We start from the raw sequence: 13300 nt of genomic DNA, 5'->3' as shown, positions 1-13300 counted from the left end.
TGAAATGAAAAATAAACAACCTAAATTTTAAAAAAATGATCCTTGATATGAATCAGCTTATCATTAAAATTATTTTAATTTAAAATAGTTTCATTAACTCTTTTGTAGTTAGTTATGTGATAAAGATCTTTATGTGTAAATATGCCTTTGTATTTCTGGTTGTTTCTCAGGGCTAATTTTTTGAGGCTGAAGAAAGATCAAAGGAATTTTATATTCCAACAATCCTTGATGCATATTGTCCTCCTTTCAGAAAGATAAAACCAGTTTTCTAAGTTTTACATACTTGTTAATTTGGCTAATGTAGCATATCATCTTTATTTCCTTGATTCTTCCTGAGATTGTCATACAATTTGTCTTTTGAACCTAAACACAGGCATTTTAATTATGTCTCTGTATGTCTTTGTTTATTTTTTCCATTATTCATGTCTATCAAAATGCTTACAGATTAAAATGAGTAAACAGTGTGAGGTAGCCACAGTTCAATGAATATCTCTTTAGACTGCATGAATAGGAGCTCAGTATAAAGAAAAGAGGAAGAGATGCCCTACTCCACTTGTTTCTGGACAGAGAATGCATCTGTAGCTCTTCAACTATTCAGTTATGGATATTGTATGTAAGAAAAATAGCCAGAAGCAAGCTAATCAACAACTAGTTAAGGCGGTGATACTGAGGAAGATTGAAGAGGCAGGAAATATTTAATGCTGAGAAGATAAGTGAAAGAGGACGGACATTCATTTGTATTTTAAAATGACAGACCTCTCTCTGCTGCCCCTATAGTTGCTCTATAAATTTAAAATTGTTCTAAAATGTAAATTTAAAATTTGAAATTTTTTTAAATGACATTTTTTTTGTCTAAGGTAGATTCCTCTTAATTTAAATGGCTTCAGAAGACATAAAAAAGAAAAACAGGTGTAATATAAAAGGTAAAGTTTAACTTTTTATGAGAAAAAAAAGACATCTAGTAGCATACACTGAATCACTGCTCAGAAGACTGCCTCTCATCTTTGTAGATATTCCAGTCTGGGCTTAAATCCAGAGAGCTGGTAGGGGGCATAAATGATGATTTCTGAGATATTTTCCAAGGTCAAGATGTTGGGAGTTTGTTCACTGGTACCTTTGGTTATAAACAGAATACTAAGCAAGCTTGGTAGAGTTCAGGCTGCCAAAAATGGAGCTCTCTGCGGCAGCAGGGGGTGGAGTGGGCAAGGCTGGGTGAATGGGCTGACACCCACCTCTTTCCACAGCACAGGTTCCTACTGAAGCTGAAGGTCCTGTACACCGTGGGCTACAGCTCCTCCCTCGTGACACTCCTGGTTGCCCTCAGCATCCTCTGTGCTTTCCGGTGAGAACAACTGCCTGTTCTCCATCCCCAGATGCCCTGCACAAGTTCAAGTCTCTCCTTAATTTAGCACAGAAAGGATGATCTGAGTGGGCACAGTATCCCCTCTTGTGAGGGTCACTGGCAGCAAGAGTCAAGTTCCTATGGCCTTGTTCATTTGTTCCTTCCTTTACTTGTGGCCACAAACTTGGATCTTAAATATGAACAAAGTTTGGTCCTTAATTCTAGTCTGGTGGAGTTCTCAGGGTAGAAGGAAAGTCTTACCTGTGCTTGCTGAGAACTGATTGTGCCCCGTGGCTTTGCAGGAATCATTTCTGATTATTATTGTTGTTGTTGTTGTTATTATTATTATTATTATTGTTATTAATAAATTAATAAATAAATTCTTGAAAGGAACTGGGAATCCCAGAACACTTCATTACTTACGCTCGTGTGAAACCTACACATAGACTAATGCAGTTTTCTGAACAGAACAAGGGAACACTGCATGTTTTAAAATCAGGGAAGGTGTGCTTCAGGGATCCGCACAACCAAATGTGCCTTTGCATAGTCAGTAGAACATAAAACACAAAGAAGCATCTTTCTTGTATTCTCTGATTTTACCAAGATCAATCTGATACCAGTAATAATAATAATAATCAGAAATAATAATAAATTAATAAATAATAAGTGGCATCCACTTCCTAAATAACATGCCTTCGGAAACTCTATGAATTTTGACAAATGTCGACAGTTGTAGAGGGGCTTCAAGCCTTTTGTTCATAGTGTCACTATGAGTCATGCTCGACTCGAAGACAATCAACAGCAACAATATCATGATGTTGCATATTTTTCTTGTAGTGAGATTTTTGTTTTCTAAACGTTAAGATGTAATTGAAGGCCATTTTTGGCCTTTTGCAGTAGTGATTTATGTCTTCTTCACTTTCTGCAAGGAAGGCTGTGTCATCTGTATAACATTAATGAGTTGTCAATGAATCTTTCTCCAATCCTGATGCCACATTCTTCATATAGTCCAGTTTCTCACATTATTTGCTTAAGATGCAGATTGAATGATTATGGGGAAAGGATACAACCCTGAAGCACACCTTCCCTGATTTTAAAACATGCAGTGTTCCCTTATTCTGTTTAGAAAACGTCATTAGTCTATGTGTAGGTTTCACACGAGCGTAATGAAGTGTTCTGGGATTCCCAGTTCCTCTCAATGTTAACCATAATTTCCTATAAGCCACACAACCAAATGTGCCTTTGCATAGTCAGTAAAACATAAAACACAAATAAGCATCTTTCTTGTATTCTCTGATTTTACCAAGATCAATCTGATATCAGTAATAATATCCCTCATGCTCATCCTTCATAGATGATACTTCTGCATCCAGCTTGAATTTCTGTCAGTTCTTGTCTGTATGCTATTCCAGTTGGTTTTGAATAATCTTCAAGACTATTTTATTTGCATGTGATACTAAAGATAGTTTGATGATTTCCACACTCTGTTGCATCTCTCTTTTTTTTTCTAGAATGAGAATAAACACGGAACAGATATGGAGATAGATGGGTGGGGGTTGTATAGAAAATAAAACACTTGCCATTTCTTTTTTTTTTAGCAGTAAGCTGATCAGTTTATTTTAAAACATGAATATTGAAATAATAACATCCATGAGATAAATTGGGAAATGGTTGAGGGGAAGACCCATTGAGAATCATATCCTTAATTGAAACAATATGATTTAATAAACTATTTGCTCATCATGATCAAGTCAGAACCAACTCATACCTAACCTTCAAATGAGTTTTTCGAGACTGTTAATTGAATGGGAGATTGCCCATCTTTCTCTTGCAGAGCAGCTGCTGGTGGATTTGAACTGCCTTGAAATCCTTAAAATCTAGCCTCTTATGCCAAACATTTCAGTTCAGTGGTTCCTCTTTTTAAGAGATTGAATTTTACAGTACAGTTTCAAGTTGAGTTTAATGTACAATCTTCCTTGATAATAATTTTACTGTTTATAATTTTCTTTTTTTCCCTATAATTATATTTTATTAATTTTCATAAACATTTACAGAGATTTTGGGTTTCCATTCATTCATTGTTGCATTATTCTCTCTACCCTCCTCCCAGTTTGTTCTTGTCCAAATGCCACAGTGCTTGTCAAAGCCAGTTCTGATTAATTTTCTTTGTCAGTGTGTCCTTTGCCAATCCCTATCACTCCTCTCTGAGAGAGACTTCACCCTGAGTCATAAGGAAAAGGGGACAGCGTATTCTCTTAGCTACTTCCTGCTGAAAAGGGACGCTGTGGGTTTCAGGGTGAAGATCTTCTCTCACTACTCTAAAGGGCCCCTTTGGCAGTAGGAAACACATAGACTATTATGGAGATTGATTTTGGAATTTAAATGCACTCTTATTGATTGTGCTTGGCCGTACATGTTCATATCCTTGAAGATGTATCATGGGGGTGTTGCAACCTAGAAGACACAAATTTGACTAACAAGTTATAAGTACATGTCAAAAATTATGGAAAAGTAAAAGAAAAGATTCTTTCATTGTTTTACAAACCCTCCCCCAGGTCCCCTCCACCATGTGGCCCTCGCTCTAGACTCCTGTGATGACAGAAATACCTAGTTATATTTAAAACAGTTTTAAACAGTTTTAAACTTTTAAACAGTTTTCTCCCTCCTCTGTTTAACTGCAGTATACATTATTGAACCCATCTTACTCAGTCTCTCCCCAACCCCAAGGACAGTCCCATTTCAACATTTATTGAATTTATAATAAATTCAGTGATGTTAATTATGTTCATCATGCTGTGCAGCCATCACAACTATGTTTAATATTCCTAGATTTATTTTCTTTTTCATGTTGGCATTGGAGTGGGACCTGGGCCTCGAGGCTCTGGGTTCTCATTCCTTCTGTTCACAGGTTGATGCTTGGCCTGGAGAGAGCTGTTTTTTGTCACATAGGGCACATGTATGGGGGCCAGACAAGCCCCTCCCAGCTCTGAGCCCTGCTGCTCTGCATTTTTTTCCCTCCAGGAGGCTCCACTGCACTCGCAATTACATCCACATGCACCTGTTCCTGTCCTTCATCCTGCGTGCCCTCTCCAACTTCATCAAGGATGCTGTGCTCTTCTCAGATGATGCCACCCACTGCGACGCCCACAGGGTAACATGTCTGCCCTGCCTTAAGCTGGAGAGGTTGTGGCTTAATTCCCGTGTCCCATACCCCTGCTCAAGCTGTACTCAGTGCTTAGGGTAAAGGGGCCAGTGACCGGACTGGGAACTGGGGCATGAGGACATTCCCCTGGACCCCATCTAGGTAGTGAACCATTTATTGGGAAGTCTGTGGGACCTGTATCTCCTTTCCATTTCCAAGAGTGAATTAAACACTCCAGCCAGCTTCTGACCGTGTCTGAGTAAGGTTGGGCTTGATTTCAGAAAGAAAATGATCATGTGCTGATATGCCTGCAGGAAAATAATGATACATTGCTAAATCTAACACTCTCCTTCCAAATGTTCTCCTTATTCTAAATTTGTTTTCATTCATATGCCAGTAGGGAAACCCTTTTGCTGTAAAAAACAAAACTTTGTATCAGTGACTTAAACATGTGTTACTCTTTCCCAAATAAGTATTTTGTTGTTGCTGTTAGGTACCTTTGAATTTAGCAATAGATTTGAACTTTGTCCTATCCTGCTTTGTCAACATGATCTCCATCAAGCTCAATGTAACAGATACTGTGTCAATCTATCTTGGTGGAAGTCTTCCTCTCTTTCTCTGACCCTCCATCTTTCCCAGCATGATGTCTTTTCCCAAGGACTGGGCCCTCCTGACAACATGTTCAAAGTATGTGAGACAAAATTTCAGCATCCTTGCCTCTAAGGAGCACCCTGGTTGTACTTTCTCTAAGACAGATTTGGAGTATAGAATAATACTCTAGAAATGGATAAGCCAGAGGTGGAACAGTGGTTCTATGAAGCCACATAGGGCTTTCAAAAGTCTGTTCTTTCAGAAGTGAATAACAAATCTTTCTTCCTAATCTGTCTTAACTTGGATGCTCAGCTTTAGAATAGTGTATGACAGACAAGCGTTTTACAGAAGGAGTATATGAAAGACATTGAAATATAGGGACCATCAGGAGAACAAATAGGTCTGTCTTGGAGAGGGTGAAATCATGTTTCTCCTTGGAGGCAAGCATTCTTATGCTCTGTCTCACATACTTTGGGCACATGGCCAGGAGAGACCACTCCTTGGAAAAGGACATCATGCTTGGAAGGGTGGAGGGACAGTGCAGTAAAGGGAGACCCCAGATGAGATTGATTGATATGGTAACTGGGTCAATAGGATTAGGTATGTTAGAGTCAGTGAGACTGGCTCAGTACAGGGAAGGCTTCACAGGTCACTGTGAGTCGTAGGCAACTTGATGGCACATAACTAAAACAACATGATGCCACAAAAGACAATATTTTTCTGTTACACCATCTTTAGTGTAGGCCTTTGACCTCATATTTTATACCACATTGCTGCAAAGTGGGTGTTGCAACTGCCATCTGTATTTATGTTCCAGGCAAGAAGAAGGATAAAAACCAAAACCTAAAGATTGTTTGTTTGGTTTGGTGTTTTTTTTCTTTTGGGGAGGTTTTTCCATTTTATTTGGGAAGGGACATTCTCTCCAAGTATTTCTACCTACATTTCATTGGCTAGAACTCGACCACACTTAATCTGCAAAGAAAATGGGAGAATCAAGTTTTCTTTTAACTATTCTAATCTCCAGCATAGATACAAACAAGGAAGAAAAAGTAGATTGAGGTCGATTCAGCCAAACTAGAGTACCTACGCTGCTGAGTAGGCAGCAGGAGGATGGCCAAGGCCAGCAGAATGGCCAACCCTGACTTCTACCAGGGCATTGAAGAATGGAACTATCCACAAAGGAGTTTCAAATCCTGGGCTGGGTCAGTACTTGGTCTGGAGATAGCTTGATTGTTTGCTCCTCATCTCTCTGTCTCTCTCCCTTATTTTATTTTTCAGGTTCTCCAGCCATCTTTGTTACTTTATGGGCTATCACTAGGCACTTTCTGGAAGATGATGGGTAAGCTGTAGGAAAAGATATCTGTTTGGTTTTTTGTTTTGTTTTGTTTCATTTTTTGGGTTTTTTTTATGTGATCTAGTTAGTTCTCCCAGCAGTATAGATCCTTTTCTGAGGATATCTCACTTTGGTGTCATGAAAGAGTTCTCCAGTGTGTCAGGCTGCAGAACACTTAGTAAACCTGAGACGTTAGCACAGTGGGATTATCCAGATGTGCTGAGTGCCTTCAAGTCTGTACCCTACTAATTCTCCTCTTATCCCCTTGCCCTCCCTACCTGATCTGGAGGGAGGCCATGTGCCAAATAAGGTCTGGATACATCAGGCACATATCTCCCTGGTAGGGGCCAGTCCAGCTTTCCCTCAACCTGGACCCCTTCACAGCCTCTCCCTGCCCTGGTGCCTCAGTCATATGAAGTAGGTGGTGTGCAGAGCACTATCCATGCACCAGATATGGCAAAGACAGGACAAGCCAGCTTTAGCTTTGTTCTCTGCAGGGCCTGTGAGGCATTCTGGTAGGAGGAAAGCCCAGGAAGGCTCACCTTGGAATAGACACAGGAACAGAAAGCTTGAAAGGCACAAGGGAAAAACTAAGACTTGAAAGAGTGGGTGCAGCCTTTCAACTGGACAACAGAATATTAATGTGATTTTGTAAAGTAGGTAAGGTGGATAATGACACAACCATATCAGATGAGACATACAAGTAGAGTAGTTTACTGTCCATATTCACACCACCAAATTTCTGTGTTACAAAATTATTTTTCAATTGAATGATTTCACTTTCCCTCCCCCCTTTTAATCTGGATTTTCAGCTTTTCTAGGGGGAAAAAAGAGAAGTTCTAAGCATTTATCAATTCTACTTGGGACAAAAAAATAAAGTGAGACAGAGTTGAAGCTTCCTTGGACCAAGCCCAAGAGACTTGGTTTGCCAAATATCTTTATTTTCCCTCCCTGATGTCCTCAGGTGCTGAGATCCCTTGAAGAAGGGAGCATTGCATGGACACAGGACAGAAAAGTTATTTCCAGTCAGTCATCCATCAAGTCACTCACTGACACCCTGTGTGGCCTTTGCTGACTGCTGAGTTTACCATGAAGCTCCACAGAGAATTTTGACTGAACTAGCTTTGAGGTTCAGGCATCCCCTAGCTCTCAGATTGTATGTCTGCTGTCTCAGAGACTCACTGGGCTCTGCCCCAGGTGCACTGCCCCAGGTGCCCCAGAAGGACACCAGACAAAAAGAGAAGGGAGGGATATGATGGTGCTAAGTACACACAGGACTCGGGTCACTGATGTGACAGGCCAGCTCTGACAATGCCTGGCTCTCCCTTCATAGGTGCTGGGACATCAATGTCAATGCATCTGTCTGGTGGGTCATCCGAGGACCTGTGATCCTCTCCATCCTGGTAAGTGCCAGCCTTCCTTGGAGACTCCACAGGGAGAGACCAAGTATTGTCTTGGCCCCTGGGCTAGAAGATGAGGCTAGCATTTCTTTTTGGGTGTGGGGATAAACAAAACTCATAGTTTCCACATGTTGGTGGGAGTTCTAGGTTCTTCACACCATGAGAGAAGAGTTGGCAGAAAGAGGTACTCTGTCTTTGTATGAGGGGTGGCTGGGAGGAGCTCTTACAAAACCCACTCTTTCTATGACCAGCAGCTGAATGTGGTGATCAGAGAGAGTATCTTATCTCATGTGGGCCTGAGATACACCTTCACTGCTTAAGAACCATTCACTGCTTAAGAACACCTTCACTGCTTAAGAACCAAGTAATCAAGACCATTGGGTCTTGATTACTTTCAATTTGTTCTCCTTCTAAACTGGGATCAGAAGAAAAGGAAGTTTGAGTGTGAACGTGGGAAGAGGTATGTGAGTGACCCTTATGAGTGGGAGTTCAGTGGGAGTAAATATAGATCTCTTCCAGTCAGTTACCCATGTAATTGGTTTCCAAATTTCTTAGTACAGACTAGTGAGCACATCTAGGGGTTCATCTGTTGAAACATATCAATTGATAGTTCATAGTTCATCATTCTTGGATCCTTCCCCCTGCCTATGTCTTCAGTGCAGTTTGAACTTCTTTAATTCTTGATCATATGCTATTTCCTGAAGCAGTTCAGAATCAACCAGTTCTTTATGGTACAGTGACTCTGTCTATTCCTTACATCTTCTTTGGTGCTTCCTGCATCATTCAAAGTTTTCCCCATAGCATCTCTCAGCATTGCAATTCAAGGCTTAAATTTGTTTTTTAGTTATTTCAGCTTGAGAAATGCTGAGCAAGTTCTTCCTTTTTTTATTCTCCATATTCTCATTTTCCTTATTCAATGTTACAATATTGTCTCTTCCTTCAATTAGTGTTTCAAAGACTACTGCATATTTTCTTTATACACTATGTTTTAAAGAATTATCATTCCCTAGTACAATCAATGCCCAGTCCCTGCCCTAGAACAGTGAGAGGTAATAACATCCAGATATCAGTATTTTTAGAACTTCCAGGTGAAATGGCAACATATGTGTTGAGGTGATAGCCTTTCTCCAAAATTATTCAATCTGTTTGCTGAGGAAATCATTCAAGAAGCTGGACTATATGAAGAAGAATGTAACATCAGGATTGGAGGAAAGCTCATCAACAACTTCCCTATGTAGATGACACAATCTTGCTTGCAGAAAGTGATGAGGACTTGATGAAGCATTTGCTGCAGAAGAACGCCTGTCCACTGCTTATCTGATTTGGCTTCTTTGTGCACTGTTTTCAAGCTTCCCTTCCGCCCAGGAACACGCTTGTCAGCGTTACCAAGGGCTTCTTCCCACTGGAAATCCCCGGTACATTTGAGAAAAGCCTGTCCGCTGCTTATCTGAGGTGGCTTCCTTGCGCACCTATTTCAAGCTTTCCTTCCCCCCTTGAGCACGCTTGTCAGATTTCCCAAGGGCTTCTTCCCACCGGAAATCCTGGGTACCTTTGAAAAACGGCTGTCCGCTGCTTATCTGAGGTGTCTTCCTTGTGCACAGTTTTCAAGCTTCCCTTCCGCCCTGGAGCACGCTTGTCAGATTTCCAAAGGGTTTCTTTCCACCGGAAATCCCGGGGACTTTTGAGATACGCCTGTTTGCTACTTTCCTGAGGTGGCTTCCTTGTGCACCGTTTTCAAGCTTCCCTTCCGCCCAGGAGCACCCTTGTCAGAGTTCCCAAGGGCTTCTTCCCACGGGAAATCCTGGGTACCTTTGAGAAATGCCTGTCCTTTGCTTTTCTGAGGTGTCTTCCTTGTGCAACGTTTTCAAGCTTCCCTTCCGCCCTGCGGCACGCTTGTCAGAGTTCCCAAGGGCTCCTTCCCACTGGATATCCCGGGTACCTTTGAGAAACGCCTGTCCGCTGCTTATCTGAGGTGGCTTCCTTGTCCACCGTTTTCAAGCTTCCCTTCCGCCCCAGAGCACGCTTGTCAGAGTTCCCAAGGGCTTCTTCCCACCGGAAATCCTGGGTACCTTTTAGAAACGCCTGTCCGCTGCTTATCTGATGTGGCTTCCTTGTGTACCGTTTTCAAGCTTCACTTTGGCCCCGGAGGTTGCTTGTCAGAGTTCCCAAGGGTTTCTTCCCAACGGAAATCCCAGGTACCTTTGAGAAACGCTTGTCTGCTGCTTATCTCAGGTGGCTTCCTTGTGCACCGTTTTCAAGCTTCCCTGCCACCCAGAAGCACGCTTCTCAGAGTTGCCAAGGGCTTACTCACACCGGAAATCCTGGGTATCTTTGAGAAACGCCTGTCCACTGCTTATCTGAGGTGGCTTCCTTTTGCACCGTTTTCAAGCTTCACTTCTGCCCTGGAGCACGCTTGTCAGAGTTCCCAAGGGCGTCTTCCCACCGGAAATCCCGGACACCTTTGAGAAACGCCTGTCCACTGCTTATCTGAGGTGGCTTCCTTGTGCACCCTTTTCAAGCTTCACTTCTGCCCTGGATCACGCTTGTTAGAGTTCCCAACGGCTTCTTCCCACCGGAAATCCGGGGTACCTTTGAGAAACGCCTGTCCGCTGCTTATCTGAGGTGGCTTCCTTTTGCACCGTTTTCAAGCTTCCCTTTCACCCCGGCGCAAGCTTGTCAGATTTCCAAAGAGCTTCTTTCCACTGGAAATCCCGGGGACCTTTGAGATACGCCTGTCTGCTGCTTATCTGAGGTGGCTTCCTTGTGAACCATTTTCAAGCTTCCCTTCCGCCCAGGAACACGCTTGTCAGCGTTCCCAAGGGCTTCTTCCCACCGGAAATCCCAGGTACCTTTGAAAAACGGCTGTCCGCTGCTTATCTGAGGTGGCTTACTTGTGCACCGTTTTCAAGCTTCCCTTCCGCCCCGGAGCATGCTTGTCAGAGTTACCAAGGGCTTCTTCCCACCGGAAATCCCGGGTAACTGACCAAAGCCTGTCCGCTGCTTATCTGAGGTGGCTTCCTTCTGCACCGTTTTCAAGCTTCCCTTTTGTTCTGGAGCATGGTTGTCAGAGTCCCCAAGGTCTTCTTCCCACCGGAAATCCCGGGTACCTTTGAGAAATGCCCGTCTGCTCCTTATCTGAGGTGGCTTAATTGTGCACCGTTTTCAAACTTCCCTTCCGCCCAGGATCACGCTTTTCAGAGTTGCCAAGGGCTTCTTCCCACGGGAAATCCCGGGTACTTTGAGAAATGCCTGTACTTTGCTTTTCTGAGGTGTCTTCATTGAGCACCATTTCAGAGCTTCCCTTCTGCCCAGGAGCACGCTTGTCAGCGTTCCAAGGGCTTCTTCCCACCGGAAATCCAGGGTACCTTTGAGAAATGCCTGTCCCCTCCTTATCTGAGGTGGCTTCCTTGTGCACCGTTTTCAAGCTTCCCTTCCGCCCCGGCGCACGCTTGTCAGAGTTCCAAAGGGCTTCTTCCCACCGGAAATCCCGGGTACTTTTGAAAAATGCCTGTCCCCTGCTTATCTGAGGTGGCTTCCTTGTGCACCGTTTTCAAGCTTCCCTTCCGCCCAGGACCACGCATGTCAGAGTTCGCAAGCGCTTCTTCCCACCGGAAATCCCAGGTACCTTTGAAAAATGCATGTGCACTGTTTATCTGAGGTGGGTGCCTTGTGCACCATTTTCAAGCTTCCTTTCCACCCAGGACCACGCTTGTCAGACTTCCCAAGTGTTTCTTCCCACTGGAAATCCTGGGTACCTTTGAGAAACGCCTGTCCGCTGCTTATTTGAGGTGGCTTCCTTTTGCACCGTTTTCAAGCTTCCCTTCCACCCCGGCGCAAGCTTGTCAGAGTTCCAAAGGGCTTCTTCCCACGGGAAATCCCGCGTACCTTTGAGAAATGCCTGTCCCCTGCTTATCTGAGGTGGCTTCCTTGTGCACCGTTTTTAAGCTTCCCTTCCGCCCAGAAGCACGCTTCTCAGAGTTGCCAAGGGCTTACTCACACCGGAAATCCTGGGTACCTTTGAGAAACGCCTGTCCACTGCTTATCTGAGGTGGCTTCCTTGTGCACCGTTTTTAAGCTTCCCTTCCGCCCAGGACCGCACTTGTCAGAGTTCGCAAGCGCTTCTTCCCACCGGAAATCCCAGGTACCTTTGAGAAACGCCTGTCGGCTGCTTATCTCAGGTGGCTTCCTTGTCCACTGTTTTCAAGCTTCCCTTCCACCCAGAAGCACGCTTGTCAGAGTTCCCAAGGGCTGATTCCCACTGGATGTCCCGTGTACATTTGAGAAACGCCTGTCTGCTGTTTATCTCAGGTGGCTTCCTTGTCCACCGTTTTCAAGCTTCCCTTCCGCCCAGGACCACGGTTGTCAGAGATCACAAGGGCTTCTTCCCCCCGGAAATCCCGGGTACCTTTGAAAAATGCATGTGCACTGTTTATCTGAGGTGGGTGCCTTGTGCACCATTCTCAAGCTTCCTTTCTGCCCAGGACCACGCTTGTCAGACTTCCCAAGGGTTTCTTCCCACCGGAAATCCCGGGTACATTTGACAAACGCCTGTCCGCTGCTTTTCTGAGGTGGCTTCCTTGTGCACAGTTTTCAAGCTTCCCTTCTGCCAAGGACCACGCTTGTCAGAGATCCCAAGGGCTTATTCCCCCTGGAAATCCCGGGTACCATTGAAAAATGCATGTGCGCTGTTTATCTGAAGTTGGTGCCTTGTGCACCGTTTTCAAGCTTCACTTCTGCCCTGGATCACGCTTGTCAGAGTTCCCAAGGGCTTCTTCCCACCGGAAATCCTGGGTACCTTTGAGAAACGCCTGTCCGCTGCTTATTTGAGGTGGCTTCCTTTTGCACCGTTTTCAAGATTCCCTTCCGCCCCCGCGCACCCTTGTCAGAGTTCCAAAGGGCTTCTTCCCACCGGAAATCCCGGGTACGATTGAGAAATGTCTGTCCCCTGCTTATCTGAGGTGGCTTCCTTGTGCACCCTTTTCAAGGTTCCCTTCCGCCCCAGTGTACGCTTCTCAGAGTTCCCAAACTCTTCTTTCCACTGGAAATCCCGGACACCTTTGAGAAACGCCTCTCCACTGCTCATCCGAAGTGGCTCCCTTGTGCACCGTTTTCAAGATTCCCTTCCGCCCCGGAGCATGCTGGTCAGAGTTCCCAAGGGCTTCTTCCCACCGGAAAACCCGGGTACCTTTGAGAAACGCCTGTCTGCTTCTTATCTGAGGTGACTTCCTTGTGCACCGTTTTCAATCTTCACTTCTGCCGCTGAGCACGCTTGTCAGAGTTCCCAAGGGCTTCTTCCCACCGGAAATCCAGGGTAACTTTGACAAACGCCTGTCCGCTGCTTATCTGACGTGGCTTCCTTGTGCGCCGTTTTCAAGCTTCCCTTCCGCCCTGGAGCACGCTTGTCAGAGTTCACAAGGCCTTCTTTCCACCGGAAATCCTGGGGACCTTTGAGATACGGCTGTCCGCTCCTGATCTGAGGTGGCTTCCTTGTG

General features: G+C 44.3%; 1 protein-coding gene across 1 annotated transcript in view; it reads left to right on the top strand.

Annotated features, from left to right (window-relative positions):
* SCTR (secretin receptor) overlaps window positions 1-13026 on the top strand; it is a gene marked incomplete at its 3' end in the record, with an annotated part of 107761 nt that extends 94735 nt beyond the window's left edge. The window contains exons 5-10 of the mRNA XM_006902503.1: window positions 1245-1342; window positions 4364-4500; window positions 6354-6414; window positions 7742-7811; window positions 12117-12209; window positions 12794-13026. Coding sequence (XP_006902565.1) covers window positions 1245-1342; window positions 4364-4500; window positions 6354-6414; window positions 7742-7811; window positions 12117-12209; window positions 12794-13026 — 692 coding nt within the window. The remainder of the gene's footprint in view (window positions 1-1244; window positions 1343-4363; window positions 4501-6353; window positions 6415-7741; window positions 7812-12116; window positions 12210-12793) is intronic.
* Between the last annotated feature and the right edge of the window lie 274 nt (window positions 13027-13300).

Source organism: Elephantulus edwardii, unplaced genomic scaffold, assembly GCF_000299155.1.
Source record: "Elephantulus edwardii isolate Elephantulus edwardi_28Jun2011 unplaced genomic scaffold, EleEdw1.0 scaffold00419, whole genome shotgun sequence".
NCBI classification, from domain to species: Eukaryota; Metazoa; Chordata; class Mammalia; order Macroscelidea; family Macroscelididae; genus Elephantulus; species Elephantulus edwardii.
This window is presented reverse-complemented; position numbering and strand designations above follow the sequence as displayed.